At 33.9% G+C, this 25,483-nt stretch overlaps 2 protein-coding genes across 3 annotated transcripts in view; one reads left to right on the plus strand and one right to left on the minus strand.

Annotated features, from left to right (window-relative positions):
* Window positions 1–1,313: 1,313 nt before the first annotated feature.
* Window positions 1,314–9,476, minus strand: LOC143243874 (diphthamide biosynthesis protein 3-like). Of its 2 annotated transcripts, none has more exons than XM_076487625.1 (3): window positions 9,251–9,476; window positions 3,247–3,321; window positions 1,314–1,457 (listed from the first exon to the last, which is right to left on the minus strand). In XM_076487625.1, exons 1-3 carry the CDS (start codon window positions 9,356–9,358, stop codon window positions 1,389–1,391), a joined length of 252 nt encoding a protein of 83 aa, XP_076343740.1. In that variant the 5' UTR covers window positions 9,359–9,476; the 3' UTR covers window positions 1,314–1,388. The 2 variants fall into 2 exon arrangements, with proteins under 2 accessions (XP_076343740.1, XP_076343741.1); XM_076487626.1 differs by lacking the exon at window positions 9,251–9,476 and adding an exon at window positions 5,580–5,733.
* A 10,983-nt stretch (window positions 9,477–20,459) lies between these two features.
* Window positions 20,460–25,483, plus strand: part of LOC143243875 (serine/threonine-protein kinase PLK4-like) — a 63,665-nt gene continuing 58,641 nt past the window's right edge. Inside the window, 2 exon segments of the mRNA XM_076487627.1 lie at window positions 20,460–20,658; window positions 23,116–23,211. Of these exon segments, the coding sequence (XP_076343742.1) occupies window positions 20,623–20,658; window positions 23,116–23,211 (132 nt within the window). The 5' untranslated portion in view covers window positions 20,460–20,622.

Below are 25,483 nucleotides of genomic sequence, written 5' to 3' on the forward strand. Positions count from 1 at the left end.
ATAGTGATTACATTATCTAAGTGAAGTGCCTATACACAGTAGCATTAATGAGGGTGGAGAAATTTGCAAATTAAATATTGTCAAGAACATGAAAGTTAGGAATAAAAGACTGGAGCATGCAAGACTAATGCTTAGATAGATAAAACTAATGTCAAAGAATAGCTATATTGTCAGCAGATGGTAAGCATTACTGGAAATACATTTTTATTTTATGAAGAATTTCAAAGATGGCACATTCACTGAAGATGTTTCACAATGTTCCCACCCCAAATGGAACAAATGTTTTCCATTGTCAATACTGTTTGCAACTCCCTCTGGTGCATCTAGATTCATCATCTTGACTGTCATCATTAGATGGAGAGCTGGTTTTATCATCTCATTGCTTCATCATCATCACACATTTAACTCACTTTCACTATCTTCTAAGCCATTTGAGTCAATCACATAAGACTTATTTAAATAGTTGCCATTCTAGCGATATTGGTACGCACTTGTTGGACATTCCTCTTAAGCATCTTGTGGATTAATGAAGGACTAAGTAGAAACCATATATCAACATTAGGTGGAATGCCAGTAAATACTTTCCAACTCATTTTACTTCCATATGTCACAGGAGGTAATTTTGAAGGACAGTGGGGAAACAGTTACAGTGTGAGGAGGCTGGAGCTATGGTGAAAGAATTAACCTGTTCTTGGATAACAGACTTTTTATTCAAAGTTAGTGTTGTTTATATGGAATACTCCAATTATTCTCTTCCTTATTGTGTCAGTTCATACAGTCCAATAATCAGAATCTGTACCATGAATGTGGTGAAGTAATTTATAATAAAAGGGCCAAAGAAATCCTGTTGCTGAGATGAAATGTCATTCATAAATTTTAATATTAAAAACAGCAAAGCACATTTTTCAGTTTATCATAATAAGTATCCACAAATATCATTAAAGAAAATAAAAATATGATAGTCGTTCTAAGGTTTCAACCCTTAAATATTATTGTATGTTGCATTTTGTTCCTTTATTATCATACATTTGTGTAAAATGTTTAACTTGTATACATGTCCAAATAAGTATTTAAAAATAATTTGGTCTCTGAGTTAACAGTCAATAACAGAATGAAAAAACATTACCTGTTATTTTTGTGGATGACTATTTCCAGAGCCAGGTTTCAAAACCACTGTTCTGTATAAAACAAATATATCGGGAATCTGAAATTTAGTTTTGTTATTTATGTTTGTTACTTGTTACCTCACCTGTTGGGGAAAAAAAAAGTTGATACTTCCATGACTGATTGAAAATAATGAGCAGAAATCTGTATCAAAAGCTTAAGTACATTTATTGATACAAGTAAAATCAAAAGATATCTACATGAACATTTAAATATAATATTTGTCACTGTACTATCTCTAGCTGTCTTCGCTGTACATTACAATTCTTTTCATCTTCTGTAAAAAAGTCTTCCTGGGAAAAAATTTAAAAAAGGAACATTAAAGATATTCAGCATAAATAATGTTGTGGTCAGTACGCCTTGACTAAAGAGTTTTTAAGTTACAACAGATGAAATACATTTGTTATACACATGTAAAAAAAATTAAATGAGGAATAATGTAATTAGATTTATAGTAACTTTCAAATACTTCACTTGTTCTTTCATTTAGGATCATAAGAACAACAGCAAAAGTAATCAAACTTCCATTTATATGTCTCGCCCAGTTTTGTTTTTTATTTCCGTTTGCAAATAGTTTTAAGACATGAATGTAACATTGTTAACGAAGCTTTTTATGTGTAGCTTTCAAACTGCTTAAATATATTTGTCTTGACAATGTACTTGAAACTGACCAACATTAGTTTTTATATTTAACACAGAAACTTCACCTGTTTAAACACGGAATTTATCAGAGCTACAACTAACACTCGTAGACACCTGTAAAATAGTTGATATAACATGTAGTATCCTCTTGAATTTATTACTCTATATACCCCCCAGATGAATCTCATCATGCATAGCTTTTCACAATTCTTTACATATTTCTCTGCAAATAACAAGTCAACAACACACACATCCTATGGGATTAAAGTCAGTGCCATGTGACTGACTGTTGAGCTAAGACATAGTTTAACTCGTACTATCGACTTTGATAAACATTAAGCTAATTATGTAAGTAATAGGCAGTTACTTGGTTTATATATAATAGTGATAATGAGTCATTTTTATAGAAAATTTAATAAAACACAATTGTGAAAAATGATGAATTGGTTCTTTGCATTAGATTATACTAGTGCACTGTTTATAGAATTAACGTGACAAATTGGTTCTTCAAACTATTTATATTATCATAATTATAAATTGGCTCTTCACACTAGATTTTACTAGTGCATTATTTATAGGATTGTAATAAATTGGTTCTTCACATAAGATTAAAGTAGTGCACTGTTTATAGGATCATAATGATAAATTGTTTCTTCACACTAAATTATACCAGTGCATTACTTTACAGGATCATATTGATAAATTGGTTCTTCACACTAATTATACCAGTGCACTATTAATAGGATTGTAATTATAAATTAGTTCTTCACACTAGATTATACCAGTGCACTATTTATACAATTATAATGATAAATTGGTTCTTCACACTATTTATAGGATCATAATGATAAATTGGTTCTTCACACTAGAATATACTAGTGCACTATTAATAAGATCATAATGATTAATTGGTTCTTCCTACTAGATTAAACTAGTGCACTACTTTACATGATCATAATAAATTGGTTCTTCACACTAGATTTTTACTAGTGCACTATTTATAGGATCATAATAATAAATTGATTCTTCACACTAGATTTTACTAGTGCAATATTTATGGGATCAATGATAAATTGGTTCTTCAAACTAGATTATACTAGTGCACTACTTTATAGGATCATAATGATAAATTGGTTCTTTACACAATATTATACTAGTGCACTATTAATAGGATAATTATGATAAATTGGTTCTTCACAGTAGATTAAACTAGTTTACTACTTTACAGGATCATAATGATAAATTGGTTCTTCACACTAGATTTTTACTAGTGCACTACTTTACAGGATCATAATGATAAATTGTTCGCACAAGATTTTATTAGTGCACTATTTATAGGATCATAACAATAAATTGGTTCTTCATAGTAGATTATAGTAGTGCACTGTTCATGGAATAATTATGATAAATTGGTTCTTCACACTAGATTATACTACTTACAGGATCATATATCACTTTCACAATCAATGAACAACTTGGACAGGTTGCTACCTCCTCTCCATTTTCCAAATCCTCCTGTAAGAAAAAGAAATCAAACTTTCCTTTCTTCTTATGCTCAAAATGTGTCCTACAAATACATGGTCAACATAATGGTAATTAGGCTGAACATTACACTACTTCATTCAGTACAACATATTAATAACCAGTACATGTGAGTGTATGGAGTTATGTAATATGGTTAAGTTTCAAACATGTAATATGAGAAAGTAAAACCAATTCTTCAATAGACCATTCACTTCTACTTCTGTATCACCATCTTTACTTCTTATCTGAGAGTTTGCTATACACAAAATGTACAATTAAGATAGTAAAACAGGGACAAAAGGTTCAAATTACATTGTTAATGTTGTGCTACTGATTGTGGTATTAGGTCAGACTAACATTTCTCACACTCCTTATGTGGAGATTTCTTGAGTAAAAATATGGTATTTATCTTTACATTCATTGGCAGCTAAAGAACTTAGAACAGAAACTAAATCATCAGCAACTTGGGACCATGAAGACCAATACAAAGTTAGATGGGTCTGATGGAGAAACTGTGAAGTTATCAGTTTTCTAGTGCCTACCACTACATGATCTGCTGCTTGTAACATTGAATGACTTTTCAGAATTAATCCAACTGAATAAAAGCTAACTTCAATGTCATCTTATGTCAATAATGTAAGACATTAATTATTTATGACAAAATTTAAAGTATTAAGTGGACACACATTGAAACATAAATAAACCATCTTAAAATGGACTACTTTCCAGACAGATTCATAATATTACACAACTTTCTATGTATTTAAGGAACTATAATGATGGGTCAATGGAAATAAACATATTTTAAAAGTAACCTGATATAGTTTGATTAATAGTAAACCTCGCAACAGTTATACAGTTAATTTTTCATAAACTAAAACTTCACATTCACTCAACTCCATCCTTATTGTCATTAACCATGTTTCATGTAAGAGTTTAACAAACAACTCTTATCATTATTGTCATTAACCATGTTTCATATAAGAGTTTAGCAAACAACTCTATCCTTATTATCATTAACCATGTTTCTTGTAAGAGTTTAACAAACAAATCTATCCTTATTATCATTAACCATGTTTCTTGTAAGAGTTTAACAAACAACTCTTATCGTTATTATCATTAACCATTTTTCTTGTAAGAGTTTAACAAACAACTATCCTTATTATCATTAACCATGATTCATGTAAGGGTTTAACAAACAACTCTATCCTTATTATCATTAACCATGTTTCTTGTAAGAGTTTAACAAACAACTATCCTTATTATCATTAACCATGTTTCTTGTAAGAGTTTAACAAACAAATCTATCCTTATTATCATTAACCATATTTCTTGTAAGAGTTTAACAAACAACTCTTATCGTTATTATCATTAACCATTTTTCTTGTAAGAGTTTAACAAACAACTCTATCCTTATTATCATTAACCATGTTTCTTGTAAGAGTTTAACAAACAACTATCCTTATTATGATTAACCATTTTTCTTGTAAGAGTTTAACAAACAACTATCCTTATTATCATTAACCATGATTCATGTAAGGGTTTAACAAACAACTCTATCCTTATTAACATTAACCATATTTCTTGTAAGAGTTTAACAAACAACTATCCTTATTATCATTAACCATCTTTCATGTAAGAGTTTAACAAACAACTATCCTTATTATCATTAACCATGATTCATGTAAGAGTTGAACAAACAACTCTATCCTTATTATCATTAACCATGTTTCTTGTGAGAGTTTAACAAACTGTCCTTATTATGTATCTCAGAACAGCTGGCATGGGTATTATCACTTTTATTGATAAGCAGAGAATGTTTCGACCTCCCAAGGTCATCTTCTGAACAAAGTCAGAAAGGATTACATAATTAACAGCTGATTTGAAGAATCCAAACTAAGATTGTATAGTATTAGAAATGGAGATCACAAGTACAATAACTGGAAACCCAAACTGTTTCTTAACAATATCTCTTTCTATTTTAACTTGTAAAATGACTACTTTAGTTTCTAGACTTTATAGAACATGAAACTGAATTAACATATGTATCAAAAAAGAGTGTTGTTATGAATAAGTAACACATCATATATCAAAAAGTGTTGTTATGAATAATTAACACATCAAAAAAGTGTTATGAATATTTGACACATATATCAAAAAAAGGTGTTTTGAATAATTAACACATCATATATCAAAAAAGGGTGCTGCTTTGAATGTTTAACATATATATGTACTTATATGTTGATTACCTGGTTTTTAATTACTTCATGACAGATCAGAAGAAACAATCTGACTTCCATAAAGTGGTGACCATTCATTTACTTGCTGTAAGGTTATCAATGATAAGAACCATAAATGTACTTTTTAATACATTTTTGCAAGACATTACTGTGCTTCATGAGATTACTGCAAAACACCAAAATATTCATTTGACACTGGTTTTTATCCAGATCTATCTTTATAACATAAAATATTCATTTGACACTGGTTTTTATCCAGATCTATCTTTATAACATAAAACATTCACTTGACACTGGTTTTTATCCAGATCTATCTTTATAACATAAAACATTAACTTAACACAGGATGTATCCAGATCTATCTTTATAACATAAAACATTCACTTGACACTGGTTTTATCCAGATCTATCTTTACAATGCAAAGGCCTCACAATGGTACATTAGCCTAGAATAAAAGAAAATAATAGATTAATAGGCTGTGACCAATGTAGAGCCTTGTCAATTCCTGCAGAAACAGGAAAAACAATAGTATGTTTGATCTGGAAAAGCTTGTTGGAATGTTTTGCACCCCAAGCCAACTGCCACGAAGTTGAGCCTTTATCACAGAACCATAGTCCATATATAGAATAGGTCTGGCCATAACGACACCAGAGCAGACACACTTAGCTGTGGTGTTAGCAAGCTCATTTCCCCAAATACCAAACTGGGCTGGTATCCAGAAAAACCAGATATGAACAGAAGAAAAAAGATTTTGGGCTAGGCAGTTCAAAATATCAAAAAGAACTAGATAAGAGATCACATGAAGTGATTCCAAGGCCTTTAGATAGTCAAGAGTCTGTGAAAACAGTATAGTCAAAATCCTGGTTAACCGTTACCTGACCCAGAGCATGAGAAATGGCATATAACTCAGCAGTGAACACAAAAACTGTAAAGGGAAATCCGTGCACAACCAGAGAGCCATGACAAACCACAGCAGAGTCCACAGAAGCACCTGACTTTAAACTATGCATATAAATAGCTATGAAAGGATGGTTCAAAAGATGTATGACAAAGAGAAAGTGGTACTTCCAGTCTGCAGTATCAACCTTCTTCACATGGGAATGATAACATGCCATGGAGAAATGGGCTAAACACTAGCTCAAAAATGTTGTCCAATGCTCAACCTAAGTTGATCACATGAGCCCAAATACGAAGGCCAAAAGGTGGAATAAGGAACTATCTTTTTACTGAACAGAACAACTCATTAAGGGCAGTAAACACAATACCAAATGGGTACTATAGCAAGGAATGTAGTTTAGCAGTGTACTTTAAGGAGAGTTGCAAATGTCAAAGAAACAGAGATGGTTCATGGAATTCCACATACAACCTCTGGACTAGCAAAGTGAAAATGCCTGCATGCAGAGCCAGAGACTCTAATGGTGAACAAGGTTCAGCATTCTAAGTGCCAAAGGCCTGGCTGAACTGTAGACCAGCAACCAGTAATTCAGTTTTGATCTTATGAAGGCACAGTAAATCTTTAGCATAAAACATCAACCAGTTCCCCAAGAGGTGAAAGAGAGGATGTTCAGTGCCTTGGTACATCTGATACAAAGCTGCTTCATGTGTTGAATAAAAGTCAGCTTGCAATCAAAAACAAGTCTCAAAAACTTTGGTTTGGGCACCACGAGTAGAACATCATCACCAAGCAAAAGTTAAAAATCAAGATGCAATCCCTGCTACTGGCAAAAGTGAATGCAAATGGTTTTCAAAAAAGAAAACCAAAATTTGTGTGCAATTCTCCAATGCATGAGACAACTCAGGCAAGTCTGAAGATGGTGCTTGATAAACCTTATGATCAACTACCAATATTAAATGTGGAAGTTGTTGACATATAGACCATTTGCAACAGTTGGGGGAAGCTGATAAGTGATGGCATCAATCTTAACACTGGAAAGTGTGACACTAACAACACAGTGCTGAGGGGTTCCGAGTTCCTGTGGGAACAAATGAGAAAGTGCAGAACCCATATGGAACTGGAATTGTTTATCAAGTAAAAAATTTTGAATAACAATGGGCAAATGGCCATGCAGCCCAAAGGAGAAGAGGTCAAGTAAAACTCTGTACCTCCACATTGTGTCATAAGCTTTCTCAAAATAAAACATGATGGAAACTAGATATTCTTTCTTGAGAAAGGCTTCCCTAATCAGTATTTAAAATAAAATCAGGTGGTCAATGGTATAGTGCTATCCTCAACCTATAGTGGGTGTGTGAGAGGAGGTTGTTTGAATCAATGACCCAAAATAAATGAGCATTGACCATCCTCTTCAAGAAGTTACAGTTTGTCAAAGCAATTGGTGAATAGTTTGTTGGAATCTTGGGACTCTTCCCAAGGTAACAAAACAATGGTATAATGGCCTGGCACTAAGCATCATAAAAGACATCCTCCTTCCAAAATCCACCTGAAAACAACCAGAAGGCTACCCATCTACAAGATGTCAAGGCCAAAGTGGTGCATTATGGTTGGACCCCTCAACCACCAGATTTCTCTCTTCCCCTTTATGGGTCATCATGCACAGCAACCAAGTTGCCATCCATTCTACAAAGTTTCATCAAGTGGGTGGACTTTCAGATCCCAAAAGAGGTAAACTGAAAAGACACAACCTTCTCTGAGAGGTCCCTTCACCACATACAGACATCCACACTGAGAGTGGCAATTTTTGGAACTGTTAATATTCTATGTGTTAATATTGGTGATGTATAGTTACATATAATAACTGAATTAAAAATTATAATTTTCTCTATTTTGCCAATTTGAAATATGTAAACAATTTTCTGTTATTGGACAGTGTTCTAGTGAGAGCTGGTTGGATGATACTATGGATGAAAGGGTTATCTATGGTCACAGGTCATGATCTTCTAACTGATTTGCTCTTCAAAACAGAAATGTAGCAGACGATCTTATTGAAGGTTAAACAGTATATGGATGACCAATATATGAAATTCTATGATTTCTTTACACTAAGTTCTGAAAACAACAGGACACAAGATTGGAGAACAAATATGGCTTCAGTAAGAATGTTTTATTGGCCTAATAGGGTGATTGAATTAGATAATTAGATGTGGTTAGCAGCTGCAACATTCAATTGGGGAAACAATGACTTCTCAAAACAGTAAAGTGCGAGTTTAATCCTAACTTCTCTCTTTTCGTGAGTGGTATGAAGGTAAAAAGTCTTAATGAATCAAATGATTGTTTTTTGTTAATTACTTCCAAATTAATGCTTCACGTTTTGTTTTGAGGCCACTGACAAGTTATCAAGTAAGGAGAATTACTGTGTTTAAAAAAAATCCTAGTTCTTCACTCCCTCGAGTTACTGAACAGTATGGGCTTTAACTCCAATTTCAAATTCATAAATGATATCACCTATAGCCAAGTCTCAACAAATTTTAAACTTGCACTCTTATTAAAGATAGTAACGTCGTTCTTGATTAACTTTTACTAAATTTGTGCAAGTTATAAAAAGTCCACAAACAGAATTTCCGTAGTGACCATATTATTCTATTTTGTACAAAATTATCATAAATACAAATTACAATGACAGAATAAGTCACGTAATTATTAATTCAATCTTTAGATTAACTCATTCAGCGTAACTACTAGCAGTTGGGTCTTAGCGTTAAAACTTAAATTTTTAAGATTTACCTTGGTAATTTCAAATCTATCACCGCACGGACAAGGGTAATAATAAGTTTCTGTTTCTTCATCATATTCAAAATCTTCTATTTCTACTTCGTCATGAAACACTGCCATTTTAAATAATCCCTACTCTTTATTTTGTAATATTTTCAAAATTTTCAGTTTAAAACATTACAACACGTTCGACTCACATCCACAGCAAGAATATCAATTATACACCCGAAGCGCCACCTAAGAAGGTCGAAACTTTATTCTGTATTTTAGTTTAATTACAGTTTTAATACCCATTTGTTTGTTTGTTTTGGAATTTTGCTCAAACCTACACGAGGTAGCCGTCTCTAATTTAGCAGTGTAAGACAAGAGGAAAGGCAGCTAGTCATCACCACCCACTGACAACTCTTGGGCTACTCTTTTACCAACAAATAGTGGGATTGACCATAAATTATAACGCCCCCGCGGCTAAAAGGGCTAGCATGTTTAGTGCGACGAGGATTTGAACCTGCGACCCTCAGATTACCAGTCTAACGCCTTAACCAACACGGCCATGCCGGGCCATTTAATACCAATACCAGCCGTCTTTAGAATACATTTTTACATCAAGTGGGTTTCTCGCCATCATAAAAAATAAGGCATTAAAAAAATATCAAAACAAGACTTATCATTCAAAAGAAAAACAACAAAAAGAGAGATCCGACGATCAAAAAGTATAGGACGTCGGAAAAACGAATCAACATCATCACTTTGTTGGAAAGTGGACAGAAGAGGTTGAGTTAACATAGTTGTTAACAACAGTGTGTGCACATAAACTAAAAAATCAGTTGGAGGTACGTCCTTCTCCTGTTACACGCATATATATACATCAGGCACCTGTGATCAGTGGGCAACATAGAGAAAAAATATATCTATGATTGGTAATTGAAATAAACAAACCTAGTAAAACAAAATGAAAAATAATAATATTGTTGTAAAACATGTTTCTGATACTTTGAGTAATCCATTTAATGAGAGAAGATTTAATATTAAAATGTTGAACGTTCACTAATGGGTTCAGTAATACTTTAGAAAACTACCTGAGTAGGTGACCCCTCTAGTGGCACGGCGGTACATCTGCGGACTTACAATTCTCGAAATCCAAGCAGAGCAGAGCGCAGCTAGCCTGTTGTGTAGCTTTGTACTTAACTACAAAAAACAAACAAATAATTAACAGATGAATCGTAAAACTATGGGTACTCATATTGCTTACGGGCCCGGCATGGCCAGGTGGGTTATGGCATGCGACTCGTAATCTGAGGGTCGTGGGTTCACATCCCCGTCACACCAAACATGCTCGTCCTTTCAACCGTAGGGACATTATAATTGTGACGGTTAATCCCACTATTAGTTGGTAAAAGAGTAGCCCAAGAGTTGGCGGTGGGTGGTGATGACTAGCTGCCTTCCGTCTAGTCTTACACTGCTAAATTAGGGACGGCTAGCGCAAATTGCACTCGTGTAGCTTTGCGCGAAATTAAAAAATCAAGCATATTGTAACTTTAAAGTTCTAGATTTCTTTTAACAACATTTAAGTTTAATTTAATGCATATACATTTTTTACTGTTAAATAGTTTTTCATTACAGTGCAGCAGATGTAGATGTTTCACTGAAATGTTGTTAAGTTTGAACAGGAAATGCTATTGGTTTTATTGTTTTTCCTTTTATTAAATAATTCCCCTTTTACGTAAAGGTTTTGCAATGTTTTGTAGTTTTTATTAATACATACATAACACCTTAAACTTCTTTCACTACACTTGACCAGACTTTAAGTTTTTTCACAATATTCTTGTTTGTTTCTGATTCAGTAAGAATATTGTGAAAAACCTGAAGTCTGGTCAACTGTAGTGAAAGAAGTTTAAGGTGTGATAACTGGTTGAATAATCAAGTTATGTTAATATTCTGATACATTGACGGCAAATTTAAATACGGTTATAGGTAATAAAATCGTGATACTAAATTTAAATTCTCCCTTATGTTAATCTTGTTAGAAGCTCTGCTCGTGTGAGCATTGTATAATAAAACCTGGGTTTAAAGACCCTTGAATAACAGAGTAAGAGAGACATATACATCAGTACCAAACCGAAGCCCTACAGAATCAAATGGTATAATCTCATCCTTCGTGCGCATGTTCCAGAATTTTACTAATCTTATTAGCTGAATTAAGGAAATTAGGAAAAATTGAGTCAAAATTTGTTGTGTACGCTCTGATGGAACAGTACAGTGTTATTTGTTTCTTTGGAAGACTGGTGGTCTTTTCCTTCTACAGTTATTAAAACATTATTCTGTGCATTTCTTTAACTGCGTATAACAATTCTGTCTGAAAAAAAAAGTAAATTCGTTTTTATTTCGCTTCAATACAACTTGTTTTCATCGATGTTCTGCGCGTGCAAACTAAAGTAACGTGAGAAGGTTAAGCTTAACCTCATCATATTTTGCGATTTCTACTTGTTTTTGCTTTAATCTCAGTCGCTATGAAGTGATACTCAAAGGAATTTACATGTTTTATGAAACTTTCTGACTGACACTACTTATTGTATTTCACCTAACAGCATTCAGGCTTATCTTCTCCAACCCCATTCTCTCGTGAACCACATGAAAATGTTTTAACTATAGCTGATCGCGTATTTCTTCATATCCATTTTAAAGCATTTGGTGTAGAGATGTTTCTTTGTGTTTACAGTTGATGAATGTTACTTCGACTCTTAAACCAGCCGAAGGTAAGATCTCTTTTTCAACTCGACTTTGTTTTCCACAGGCGATAAAAAAAAAAGCATTGCATGAGATATGTCGAAGCAGATAATATTTCCGATAAAAAGGTAAATTCTTAGGTTGGATCAACCAATATATTCTGCCATAACCATATCGAGAATTAGAACAAATTTTCATTTTCTTTGTCCACTGTGGAAATATTGACTACTTAAAATGGCGCTAGGTCCGTTCATGGTTGCAAGGCAATTGATTCACGTTCGAATTGTTCTTACCGTTTTGGTCTTCATCTATCTGTTGGAAAATGCAATAAACATCAGGATTATTATCAGAATATTTATAACTTCTCTGGAGGAATTAAAAATACTATTCTGGAGTGCATTTGTTTTGTATATATTCACTACGCTCGTGGTTAACATTATCTCTATGAAATGGGCCCTATTAGCGAAAGAAGCGGAAAAGTTATGTTTTGTCAGTCACGTATTTCAGTGTGGTTTGCTGTGGTGGTGCTACTGCCTCTGGGTAAAACAGGACCCCTTTCTGGAATGCCAGTGTCTCTCTAATTTTAAATTAATGTTTTCTTATATGCACACTATTCCTTTTATCATCATTCAACTGTACAGCGTGTACCACGGTGAGGCAACTCCAGAAAATTATGTTGAGACATTTACATTGGTAGGTATAGAAATTTTTCTTGTAGTTCTTACGGTGGCATGTATTTGTTGGACTGCTGGTAGAGAAACATCAAATAACTCTCGTTTAATCCGTACTTCCACGTTGAGAATGTCAACTTTACAAGTTCCATTAGAAGAAAAAAACGGAGACGATAACAACACAAAGCAAAAAGTATACGAGCTAAAACCAGCGAATGTTATTAACAGTGACCACCACACTGATCTTTACTGCAAATGTGTGGTAATGGTTCAGATGACGACATTCCAGTTTGGACGACTTGTTACTTTTGCTGCTCTTCCTGATGTTGTAGGTTTCCTGTGTATTTTATTTGTTATTATAGACTGGATCCTAAACGTTGCATATCTAAAATATTTTGCTTCTCACCTCACAGTGGATTATCGAAGGAAACATCGCCAATGGTTCCGTTTGGGATTTATTGGGTTTCTACTCCTATTTGACTGGCACATTAACAGAGACTGTGACACTTTGTATAACCTCCATGCTCAAACCAAGTCGGGACTGATGTATTACATTATAAAAGCAGCGGAGAGTGTAATAATTCTTGCATTATGGATGACAAGGTACCACGACCTTCAGAACGATTACGCAATTCGGCTAAATCCAGAACAACGAGAAACTGCATACAGTCTTGCTCTTAGTGGCACTATTTCTGTCATTGTTTCTTTGTTTCTTCTGGCGTCTTTGATATTACATATGAGTGATTTGAGTGTTTCTGAGTCTACTATTGATCATTCTGTACTTCAAAGAATTTATGGTTGTCAAAACAGATTAGTCTCAAACACTGAAGGAGGTTTATCCCAGCGTTTCGGACCCTTTTGGGCACCATGGTTGACTAATCGTGAGCCAAATTCTCATGAAATTCATTCTTCTGATAGCTATGTCGATTTTAAAGACTTAGACGAAAACATAGCTATAACGCAGAGGCGAAAAATGTCAAAGTTCAGAAACGTCCACCAGAAGTCAGTGAATGAAATAGTACATTGTTCAGTGTGGACTGTTGAAGTGCTCAACAACATTGAGAAAAGCTTTACAACTTGTGAAGAAAACAAATCTTACAGCGATTCTAAAAGCGTTAAGCATCATGTAGAAATCGCTTTGTTAGAGGAAAACACAAAGAACACTGAATCGCATTTAAAATCCATGAAAGGTAGAACAGAAGAAAAAAACCAAAATAAGTTGTCACGAGATGATCACGTAAAAATTATGGATCTTTATGGAAAATCAGGAACTTCATGTAATAATACTTTCTACAATTCACAAACAAACATTTTTTTGAAATCTTCGTCAGAACTACTTGAAAGTACTCTAGATAAATTCAACAAAATTTTTCAAGACGTTTTAACTCAAAGAGTTGAAACCAGTGATAAAAAATCTGAGCAGTTTGATAATGAACCTAATTACGTAAAAATAAATCATCAGCGTAGTTTTTCTGATGTCTCCTGTCAAATAGAGAAGTATAATAACATTCCAACGATGAAGACATTTAAAGAGAATGGACTGAGGTACACCTGCAGTTCCTCTAAATGTACAGAAGTGGGTAAATCCTACGTAGTTAAAAGCAGCAACCCTTATCGTAATCATGAAGAAGGATCCTATTTTAAAGCATCCAAGATGAAGTCTTGGTCTGTCGAAGATATTAAAACCCATGTAGCGAACTTCTGTGCTGAAACTTTCGAGAATCTAGATAAATCAAAATCTCCAGACAGCGAAAGTTATTTACAATCAACTATAAGAGAGGACAAAGTTAAAGAAGTTACTATTTCAAAATCTATCGAAAACCTTGGAAACCAAAAGATGTACTCTAGTTGCCCAACGGGGTACACGAATTGTGCTTTTATTCAAGACATCGAAGGTTACATATAAACAATTCTAAAACTTTTTCTGCTTAATGTTTATTTAGAAAAAAAATATATATATAACTATTATTTCCGTTTTCGAATACCTATAAATCAAAAGTGTGAAGATAGCCTTGTGAAAATTATATTAAGTTACGTGGTCCTATTTACTAAAGCTTATTTTGATGTGCGTAGTACTTTGAACTTCTCTGTAGTTGTAAGTACCATGATAGCCAAAGTCACAACTTTGAGTCAACAATTATAAACCACATTAAAATAATGTACCATTTTATTTTCATTTTGAAGAAATAACAATGTTTTCCGATACTTAATTTCTGAAAGCTTTTCTTATAAACTTAATTAATCGACAAATTTTCTTAGAAAATGAATTATATAACTAATTTTATCAATGCTCATCAATCAAAAAATGCTTTTGGTATTAAATTTCAAGAGTTTTATCCTAATCTTAAAAGCATTTTTTTTAACGTACAATGTCTTATTAAATAACAAGTTTATTGTGTTGGATGAGGTTTTGTCATTGCCTGACCTGATACGCAATGTGCTTGATTCAGGTACAGATGTTAGAAACAAGAGCACTTTTTAATGTCACATTCTATGGATTTTCCAAACTAGATTCGTGAACAAATGAATACGTATGCACATTAAATTAAGTGATGTAAAGTAGTATACACGTGTTATTAAAAACAGCTGCCTAAATAAACTTCACATTGGAGGATGCTTCCTATAACACATAAATAAGGCAGGTAAAAATTTGTTGAAACTTCCTATAACACATAAACAAGGCTGGTAAAGTCTTGTTGAAACTTCCTACAACACATAAACAAAACCGGTAAAACTTGTCGGAACTTCCTACAACACATAAACAAAACCGGTAAAACTTGTCGAAACTTCCTGCAAGACATATACTAATACTCCAAGTATTATAAAATAACATTTAGAAAACGTTGATAGAAACATGTTATAACATTATGGTAACTGAGAACAGACCAGTCAAGGTAGGAAGATGACGACTGCCGAAGATTTCCGGTAACCGTGATCATGTTAGTCAATCAAAGAAGAAATAGTTTGCTGGAACACTGTTGTAGTCAGGGAAACTCCGGTCACGAAGCAAGCAGAATATATAATATAAAGAAGAAATAGTTTGCTGGAACACTGTTGTAGTCAGGGAAACTCCGGTCACGAAGCATGCAGAATATATAATATAAAGAAGAAATAGTTTGCTGGAACACTGTTGTAGTCAGGGAAACTCCGGTCACGAAGCAAGCAGAATATATAATATAAAGAAGAAATAGTTTGCTGGAACACTGTTGTAGTCAGGGAAACTCCGGTCACGAAGCAAGCAGAATATATAATATAAAGAAGAAATAGTTTGCTGGAACACTGTTGTAGTCAGGGAAACTCCGGTCACGAAGCAAGCAGAATGTATAATATCCCAAATTTTCAAGTCAAAATGACGTGAATGGCGCCTATATTCTATAAAAAAGAACAAAACAAAATACTGAATAATTTCTTTCTGTACGTAAAGTCTCTCACTCTAATTCTCGGTGGACTCAGCAGATAGCCCGATGTGGCTATGCTATACGAAAAACACACACATATTCTATAATTACTTCAATTCTGATAACTTTTCAAGTTCTGACTTTAAGCTTTCCAACAATTTAAGTAAAAACTAATAGGATTTAGAATTAACATTCAAACACTTACTGAAGAGAGATTTCGAGTAAACTTCCACACCTCTCTAAAGTTAGGTTAAGTGAATAAAGATTATTAGCTTTCACAAGCTTTTCCACATAACAAACATGTACTTAGTTTCTCTTTTTGTACCAGATTAAAACATTCTTACATAAAGTCAAATCTACGCTTTTAAGTTCAGTTTCTGGCAAACTTGTTGTTATCCTATAGTTTCTACCCCTTTGCTTTGAGATAAATTAATGAATCTAAGAATACCATAAAGTTTATGTTATTTTGTTCTCCTCAGATTCTGTCCAGTTTTACAAATATACGAAAGTCGTAACAAGTTCAGTACTTCAGCAACTCACTTGGATTAAATGCTATATTTCTGAATCTCGTTTCTTTTTTTACTGATTTGTACATTATCATCAGCTGATAATCCATACTTCTTTACTAACAATAAAGTTCTCAAAGGAGTAGCTAATAATTCATATTGCTCTATACAAAACACCATTCTTGAGATTGGTTTGGTTTCTTTTGAATTCTGCTCAAAGCTACACGAAGGCTATCTGCGCTAGTCGTCCCTAATTTAGCAGTCTAAGACTAGAGGCAAAGCAGCTGATTATCACAACCCACCGCCAACTCTTGGGCTACTATTTTACCAACATTATAACGCTCCCATGGCTGAAAGGGCGAGCATGTTTGATGTGACGGGGATTCGAATCCCCGACCCTCAGATTACGAGTCGAGTGCCTTAACCACTGGCCATTCCAGGCCTCCTTCTTGAGATGGAATATGATAACCTATTTTCTCTATCAGCTGTTATGCTTTCTAATAACAGGTATATTTGCACTTAACGCATCTTTTATTTTCATGAAACTTTATTTCTTTCATTTATCAAAAACTATATAAAATGATCAACTTGGTTTTGGGTTCGGCATATTTTCTTCTTAGTATCTTGGGAAATTTTAACTCATTGTATTTGCCACTGTTAATAATGCTCTTGTGAACGACAAAACATCTGAGTTTTTTATGAAGTATTAAGTTTTGGTCTTGGAATGTTTGTGTAGTTACTGGCAGATATTTTCCATGTACGACTAACTTAATTACTGGTGAGTGAGTGAGTTTTTCAAAGTCAAACTTCGCTATCTGATCGCGCCCATCATGGAGAATCAAACCCAAATCTTGTAAGCCTGTAAATTTACCTCTGATTCATTAGGGAACACTAAGTTTATTACAGAAATTCTCTGAGAAAGGGATAAAACACGTGTAAATCAATGAAATGACCAACACTTCAACGATAAATAAACACACAATCAAACACTAAAAGTTGACGTACCAGCTATCTTAATTCATATAATAAATAATTACTAAACATTTAAAGAAGTAATATCAGTTTTTCCAGGTCGACTATTATGTAATATTGATGCAATAACAGAATTTAAAACATAAATGTTTATATAAGAAAAATATTTGATATTTCTGTTTAACCGATTTTTCTTCAAGTATCAAATAGTTATTGTTTGTTTGTTTGTTTTTTTCAATTTCGCACAAAGCTACTCGAGGGCTATCTGTGCTAGCTGTCCCTAATTTAGCAGTGTAAGACTAGAGGGAAGGCAGCTAGTCATCACCACCCACCGCCAACTCTTGGGCTACTCTTTTACCAACGAATAGTGGGATTAACCGTACATTATAACGCCCCCACGGCTGAAAGGGCGAGCATGTTTAGCGCGACGGGGATGCGAACCCGCGACCCTCAGATTACGAGTCGCACGCCTTAACTCGTTTGGCCATGCCGGGCTCTTCAAATAGTTAATCAGAATAATAACAGCAGAGTTGATTAAGAATAAATGTTTAGTATGTTTGAAATAACAGACAAGTTTACTTTGTTTATTGTCAAATGCAAAATCACACAATGGGGCCCGGCATGGCCAAGCGTGTTAAGGCGTGCGACTCGTAATCTGTTGGCGGTGATGACTAGCTGCCTTCTCTCTAGTCTTACACTGCTATATTAGGGACGGCTAGCGCAGGTAGCCCGCGTGTAGCTTTACGCGAAATTAAAAGAATAAACACACAATGAGTTATTTGTGCTGTTCCTACAAGTTTTGAAACCTAAATTTTAATATTATAAATATTCATTGAGCCACTAGAGAGCAAGACAAGGTTTACAAAGTGATTGTTTGTTTTGTTTTTGAATTTCGTACAAAGCTACTCGAGGGCTATCTGTGCTAGCTGTCCCTAATTTTAGAGTGTAAGACAGAAGGAAGGCAGCTTGTCATCACCACTCACCGCCAACTCTTGGGCTACTCTTTTACCAACAAATAGCGCGATTGACTGTCACATTATAACTCCCCCACGACTAAAAGGGCGAGCATGTTTGGCATGACGGAGATGCGAACCCGCGACCCTCAGATTACGAGTCGCACGCCTTAACACGCTTGGCCGTGCCGGGCCCTTACAAAATGAAAAAAATTCTTATCACTAAAGCAAAAAGAAAATGTAGTGCATGAACTTCTACCTTTGGAAAGGCAACTGCTTTTGCTCATTAGAGATTAGATCCACAGCTTTTTCTTTCTCACTGTAGCCTTTGCTGATCTAAACACGCCAGTCTTAAAGAAAGACCAAAGCTTGAATAAAGTAAATTAACATTCTAAAAGTATAAATCTTTAAAATGTTTATTTAAAACTCTTATAGGAACAGATTTGAGCAAATTGCACTAAGAAAACCACTTTTGAACACAAAATGCACTTCACATTCAAGAACTGTACCCAATCCATAGGCGTAGAAGGTGTGGAGTCAAAAAGGAAATTCGCCCTTCCTCCCCTAAAATTTTGGCCCAAATAGTTTTTGTGGCAAAAACACCCAAACTATCCCGGTAAAAGCTCCGCACATATCTATAACTTTTATGTTTGCAAACTAATTATGGCTTTCATTCATTCATTCATTCACCTCTCGATTCCATCAAAGAACATAGAGCCGCAATCGCTTGCGGATTCTTCAACAGGTTTTTTTTAAGTGAGTAGGTTGTTAGCACACTGCACCAAGCCGTCCCTAATTTAGTAGTGTAAGACTAGAGGGAAGGCAGCTAGTCATCACCACCCACCGCCAACTCTTGGGCTACTCTTGTGCCAACGAATAGTGGGATTGACTGTTACTTTTTAACGCCCCCACGGCTGGGAGGGCGATCATGTTTGGCGCGATTCGGGCGCGAACCCACGACCCTCGGATTACGAGTCGCACGCCTTAACGCGCTTGGCCATGCCGGGCCAATTATGGCTTTACAGCAAACATATTGCCCACATATATTTTCACTTACACCTTTCTAACCATTTAGCGACTATAGTTTCACATGGAAGTAATTGAAACCATTTTTTCAAGCGAATTTAAAATTTTCAATGCATGCTTTTAAGGTCCATTTTATATTTTCGGACAAAATTTGGTTATCCCCTGTTTAAAATCAAACCCCTAAGACTGTGGTACATACTAGATAAGCTTTAGGGTACAACTGCTCCTGACCATCATCCAATCCGCTGACAGGAAAGATAACTTTGTATTTTTGGATGCTACGTGCTATCCTGTGATATTATCAGATAAACTAATTTCTTTGTAAGTATCTTGATATTGTAAATTCTCAAAATGCATAATGCCTCCCAATAGGTAAACGTTCAAATCCGACGTTCGATTTCTCGCCTTAAAATGCTCATTGTGTGATTTTGCGTTAAAATAAAAACAAAATGTATAAAAATATAAAACATATTTTACGCAGAAACATTACATATTTTGATATTTTCGACATCAACACAATATTATATTACTATCTGCATAAAATGTTTTTTTTATTTAAACTTGATGACCCGGCATGGCCAAGCGTGTTAAGGCGTTTGACTCGCAATCTGAGGGTCGCGGGTTCAAATCGCCGTCACACCAAACATCTCGCCCTTCAGCCGTGGGGACGTTATAATGGGACGATTAATCCCACTATTCGTTAGTAAAAGAGTAGCCCAAGAGTTGGCGGTGGGCGATGATGACTAGCTACCTTCCCTCTAGTCTTACACTGCTAAATTAGGGACGGCTAGCGCAGATAGCCCTCGAGTAGCTTTGCGCAAAATTCAAAACAAACAAACAATTTAAAATTAAATTATATGTGCTTATTAATAAACTATTTTAAGCCTCCTAACGGTAAAAATGAACTGAAGTATAAAGTGGCCAATCACATAGCAACAAAATAAACTATCGCCTGTGTGCGGATGTTTGAAAAAGGTCGACTAGTCGGAATGCGAAATATGGGTTTAAGAAAATTATTGACATTTCAAATAGTCAGGCTTATATTTTGAGATGGAACTGGTTCACGGTACTTCCTGAATGAAAGAAAGGCCTTTTTAATTATCTCACTTGATATGTGATTTTTCGAATAAAAAGATGGACGAGAATTATGCTCTCGGAAACAGTATTGAGGTTAGTGTAATCATTTACCGCCTAACGTTAGGCCTTGTATTAATATTTTTTTTAAAAATCGTATACGCATCACTAGAAAGTTTTGTTGAGTTTGACTTTTGAATAGTGGTAATGTTATTGACATTTCTCTTGGTCAAATTAGTATAAATTATAATAATCTTTAACATATGTGTAATTTCTAAAACTTGTATTAGTCAAGTTACGAATTTCATTAATATCGCAAGAGGTTATTCATGGATTCTAGTCAAATTGTCATTTTGGGCCTTTGCTGACTGATGCATAATTAGCAAATTAGTAAGATTTGTTGGTAACTGTAAACTGTTGTGGGTATTTTAAATTGTATATAGAATGTGGAGTTAGTCTCTTACGAATATGTGGATCAGTTGGTAAGTTGGACCGATATTTGGCAAATGTGTTATTTGAATCATATGTTTAATATACATAGTGATCCAATGATAAGTGTCTCACTGTTTTTTGTTGTTTTTTTCATAGGAAGAATATCATACCGTGGTAAAACTGATATTGTTGCATGTCAAATAATTGATTTTCAATATAGGCTAATGTACTTTTGTGTTGTTACATTAACCATTAGAGACCAGTGTAGTGTATCTCATTGTTCCATTCTGTAAATTGGAACATAATAATGTGATTGAAGAAAGGAATCTTTGTGTTGTAGTAGATCAGTCACTCAAGCCATTGAGTTAAAGCTAGTAATAAATAATTTAGTATGTATTGGTTGAAAGTCAAAAGGGGCAATTATATACAAATTATTGTTCAGGCCTTACTTGGAATATTATGTACAAGTATGGACCCATTATCTAAGACAAAATATTGATCTGTTTAAAAGGGCTCACACTTCTAAGTTCATACTGTCATATGCTTCTTTCATGTAAACTTGCTAAGTTATTGACTCTTTGTGATTTAACATTTATATAACCTACATGCATCTGATTTTATTGTCTGTACCTATTTCACTGTCTTACCTATTCTTTAGGTGTAGCATCCTTCCATCCAGTCTTGGATGTGTAAATTGTGCTCTAAAATAACTTTGCTTATTTTGGGGAAATAAATTTAAAAAACAAAATAAAAAACACAAGTGAAGAGCAAAGAATTGGTATTTACATCTGTTGGTGCTGTTTGAAACAAAAATAAATAGTTAATTAAAATGTCTCAAAATACTGACAAGAATTGTTTGAAATAATTATTGTTTGTATTGACAAAAAATGTCCCTTAAAGAGCAGGTATGCTGGCTGCCATTTAATGTTTCAGTTTGCTTTCGTTTTCTGACATGATGTTCTCATGTCAGGCAGGGTCTCATATTCTGAAGTACTCCAAGCTAATTTATCAAAGACCTATTCCAGGTAATTAAGCAATGTCAGTGTCCCTCTAGTTTTTTTTTGGGGGGGGTGATACATCAGTGTCTTCAAAACTAATATTTTTATACTGTAAACATTTATAACATGCAATGATAACATTCTTCTGTTGTGAATCTACATTTTACTATTTTATTCTGAACTACAAATTAATGTATTATTCTATTTAATTAAAAGTGAAAAGTAGTAAAAACATAATAACTGTGTAGTTAGTTTACATGAAGAACTCTAGTTGATACTGTTTCTTGAGGTTCAACAGAGAGTAAGTTAGATTATTATTTGTGGAAAAGTGAAGAAAAGTGATATATAACTTGGTTTGTTCATAAACAATGAAAGATGATAAACTGCTATATTTGTTGTAACTGTTGGAATCCTTCAGTAATTAAGATATGAAACCTAACTGCTTTATCTCCATTTTTTTAAGGTTGTGTTATGCAATTTACAGAGTTATTGTTTTCATGTGTTATCTATAGGTAATCTGTGTAAGACAACAAATAAACAATATTTTGTGACTAGAACACAGAATTTTGAGACTGGTTTGGGCATAGAAAGTCTTCATATTATTGATCTGCTGTTTAATATGAGTCAGATCATGACGTTAGGAGATTGTTTACTTCCATTTAAGCAAGTTACATGCATACAGTTGAGTAAGTAAATGGCTTCCCAGTGGTATAGTAGTATGTCTGCAAACTTATGCTGCTGAAAAACAGGTTTTAATACCAGTGGCAGGCAGAGCAGAGATAGCCCTTTATGTAGATTTGTGAATAATAAAATGAACAATGAGTAAAGGTGTAGTTGGTTTTTATGGTTAGTTTATGTGTAACTTTTTGTGATTCCTAGAAGTTTTCTAGTTACTATGTAAATTTTTGTTGTATTTCTTTATACTCCATTTATTAACAATTTGTACATCCAGTTTAGTTTAAAAATCTCTGTAATGTATGAAATATAATACATAATAAGTTTTGTAATTAAGACCAATTAGTACCAGTGTCATTCTTGTAACAAATGTAATTTATCCTTAAAGTTCTATCAAGTTCTTAATCTGATAGGAAAAGGTGGTTTTGAACAATGCCATTGTTTTCAGGCCTATCAAGTTCTCAACCTGATAGGAAAAGGTGGTTTTGCTTCCGTGTACAGAGCGAGATCGGTTAAGAACCAGATGGAAGTTGCTGTCAAAATGGTGAGTTACAGGTTTTATATTTTCTTAGTATCCTTATATAGTGAATTTATTTTTTGTTGTTTTAATAAGATTGTGTTTCTTGTCTAGAATAGTTGGGAAAAGTTCCCTTAATTTTAAAGAACAAAAGTTCAAGTACTGATAACTAAAAAAAGTGTACATCTTAAAATTTACAGCTGTTTATAGATATTCAATTACCAGTGTAATTGTTTCTTAGATATTCTTTTTTTTGTAATTTGACTTATTTAAGTATAGATAGAGTATTTACTGATGTAATTAATATCAGTACTGTTTTTATATTGTCAAATGGTGATAGGAAATTTTTCTGAGAATGTTTTAAATTGTCTTCATAATTTAAACATTTATTTCTACTCTAGTTGTTTAAAACAAAAATTAGTTGGAGACAAAGATGCTGCTTCTATCACATCACCTTGAAGGTCCTACCAAATTTAAGTCTTTTTAAAATTATAAGAAGGCTTACCATTGAAATACCTTTTACATTTTAGACACTGTATAGTAATGGTGTTTAGATATATTATTTATTGGAGGGGGTAACAGTGCTTTAAATGAATGGATATCACTAGTGACAGCATTACATTCAGGTTAATGGTATTGCAGTGGGCTTGGGGGCAATAACAGTTCTTTAAATTAATGGATATCACTAGTGACAGCATTACATTCAGGTTAATGGCACTGCAGTGGGCTAGGAGGGGTTAACAGTGCTCTAAATGAATGGATATTACTAGTGACAGCATTACATTCAGGTTAATGGTACTGCAGTGGGCTTGGAGGGAGCTAACAGTTCTTTAAATGAATGGATATTACCAATGACAGCATTACACTTAGGTTAACGGCACTGCAGTGGGCTTGGGGGGGTAACAGTACCTTAAATCAATGGATATTACCAATGACAGCATTACATTTAGGTTAACGGTACTGCAGTGGGCTTGGGGGGGTAACATTGCTTTAAATGAATGGATATCACCAATGACAGCATTACATTTAGGTTAACGGTACTGCAGTGGGCTGGGGGGGGGTAACAGTACTTTAAATGAATGAATGCCACTAGTGACTGCATTACATTCAAGTTAATGGTACTGCAGTGGGTACCCAAATGGCTCCCAATTATGGTAACATTTTTATGGGTCATATTGAAAACCAGTTTTTAAAATGAAGCCCTGTGAAGCAGCATACATGGAAATGTTACATATACTACACATTTTTTATTTCGACAGGAGGTTTTAAATCACTTAAGTTATCACCCATACAAACTCCTTATACATAATAATAAAGTTTACCATCATTACTTGCCTACCCAGATTAACTTTCTTGATGTCGCAGCTTTTCTGAAAGATGGAATTTTACTCACTGACTTGTTCAACAAATCTACAGATAGACTACAATACCTTTACAATAAAATTTATCATCCCTCTCACCCTAAACAAAACAATACCTACACTTCAAGCTCTTAGAATAAAGAACAGATTACAGAAAACAAACCATGTTACAAACAGGATATAAAGTTACCAAAATTGACAGACAGATTGAAAGGGCTAACAACACTCAGTGGAAAACATCCTAAATCAGAGCATTACTTAACTTTCAAATATTATTACCTGTCAGTTTAAATTCAGAAATGTTTCATGAATTCTATTAAAAAAAAAATCACCTCCTACAGCTCAGTGATCATCTTAAACAGATATTAACTGAAGTTCCCATTGTCTCCTTCCAAAAGCACAGAACTGTAAAAGATTTCCTTGTTCACACAAAAGTGAATTACATTCCACCCAAAAATGGTTGTTGTCCATCTAATAAAGCCTGTTGTCAAACATGCACATTTATAAAAAAAAAAATAAAAAAATGCTGATTCATTTTCTGATAAGCACAATGAAAGAAACTTTAAAATATCCAAAGAAGTTATTTGTGAATCAAAAAACACCATTTATTTTATACACTGTAAAAAATGCAGTCATCAGTATGTGAGACATACACAAACAACTGTAAGAGAACATTTAAACAACCATAAACCTTCTAACATTGAAACATCCTGGTTGCTTAACACTTTAACCAACCTGGTGGTTTTATAAATTATGTTACTCTCATTGATATTCAAACAGGATTCAAAATTAAAGCAGATAGAGAAATAAAGGAAGCTTATTGGATTATTAACATAAACGCTGTTTAACCTTTTGGAATTACGCTAGATCTAGGAATCAGTTATCTCTGTTCATTGGTTTCATCTTTGTCAAAAATAATTTTTATTCTTTGCTTTTTT

The sequence above is a fragment of the Tachypleus tridentatus genome, chromosome 2 (genome assembly GCF_004210375.1).
Source record: "Tachypleus tridentatus isolate NWPU-2018 chromosome 2, ASM421037v1, whole genome shotgun sequence".
NCBI classification, from domain to species: domain Eukaryota; kingdom Metazoa; phylum Arthropoda; class Merostomata; order Xiphosura; family Limulidae; genus Tachypleus; species Tachypleus tridentatus.

Excerpts from the sequence above, each read along its gene's own strand:
- LOC143243874 (XM_076487625.1), bottom strand. The coding sequence starts at position 9,358 with ATGGCAGTGTTTCATGACGAAGTAGAAATAGAAGATTTTGAATATGAT. Across the intron at positions 3,322-9,250 it reads ATAGATTTGAAATTACCAAG|GAGGATTTGGAAAATGGAGA; the intron begins GTAAATCTTAAA and ends TTTTTCTTACAG. Across the intron at positions 1,458-3,246 it reads TGAAAGTGATATATGATCCT|GAAGACTTTTTTACAGAAGA; the intron begins GTAAGTAGTATA and ends ATTTTTTCCCAG.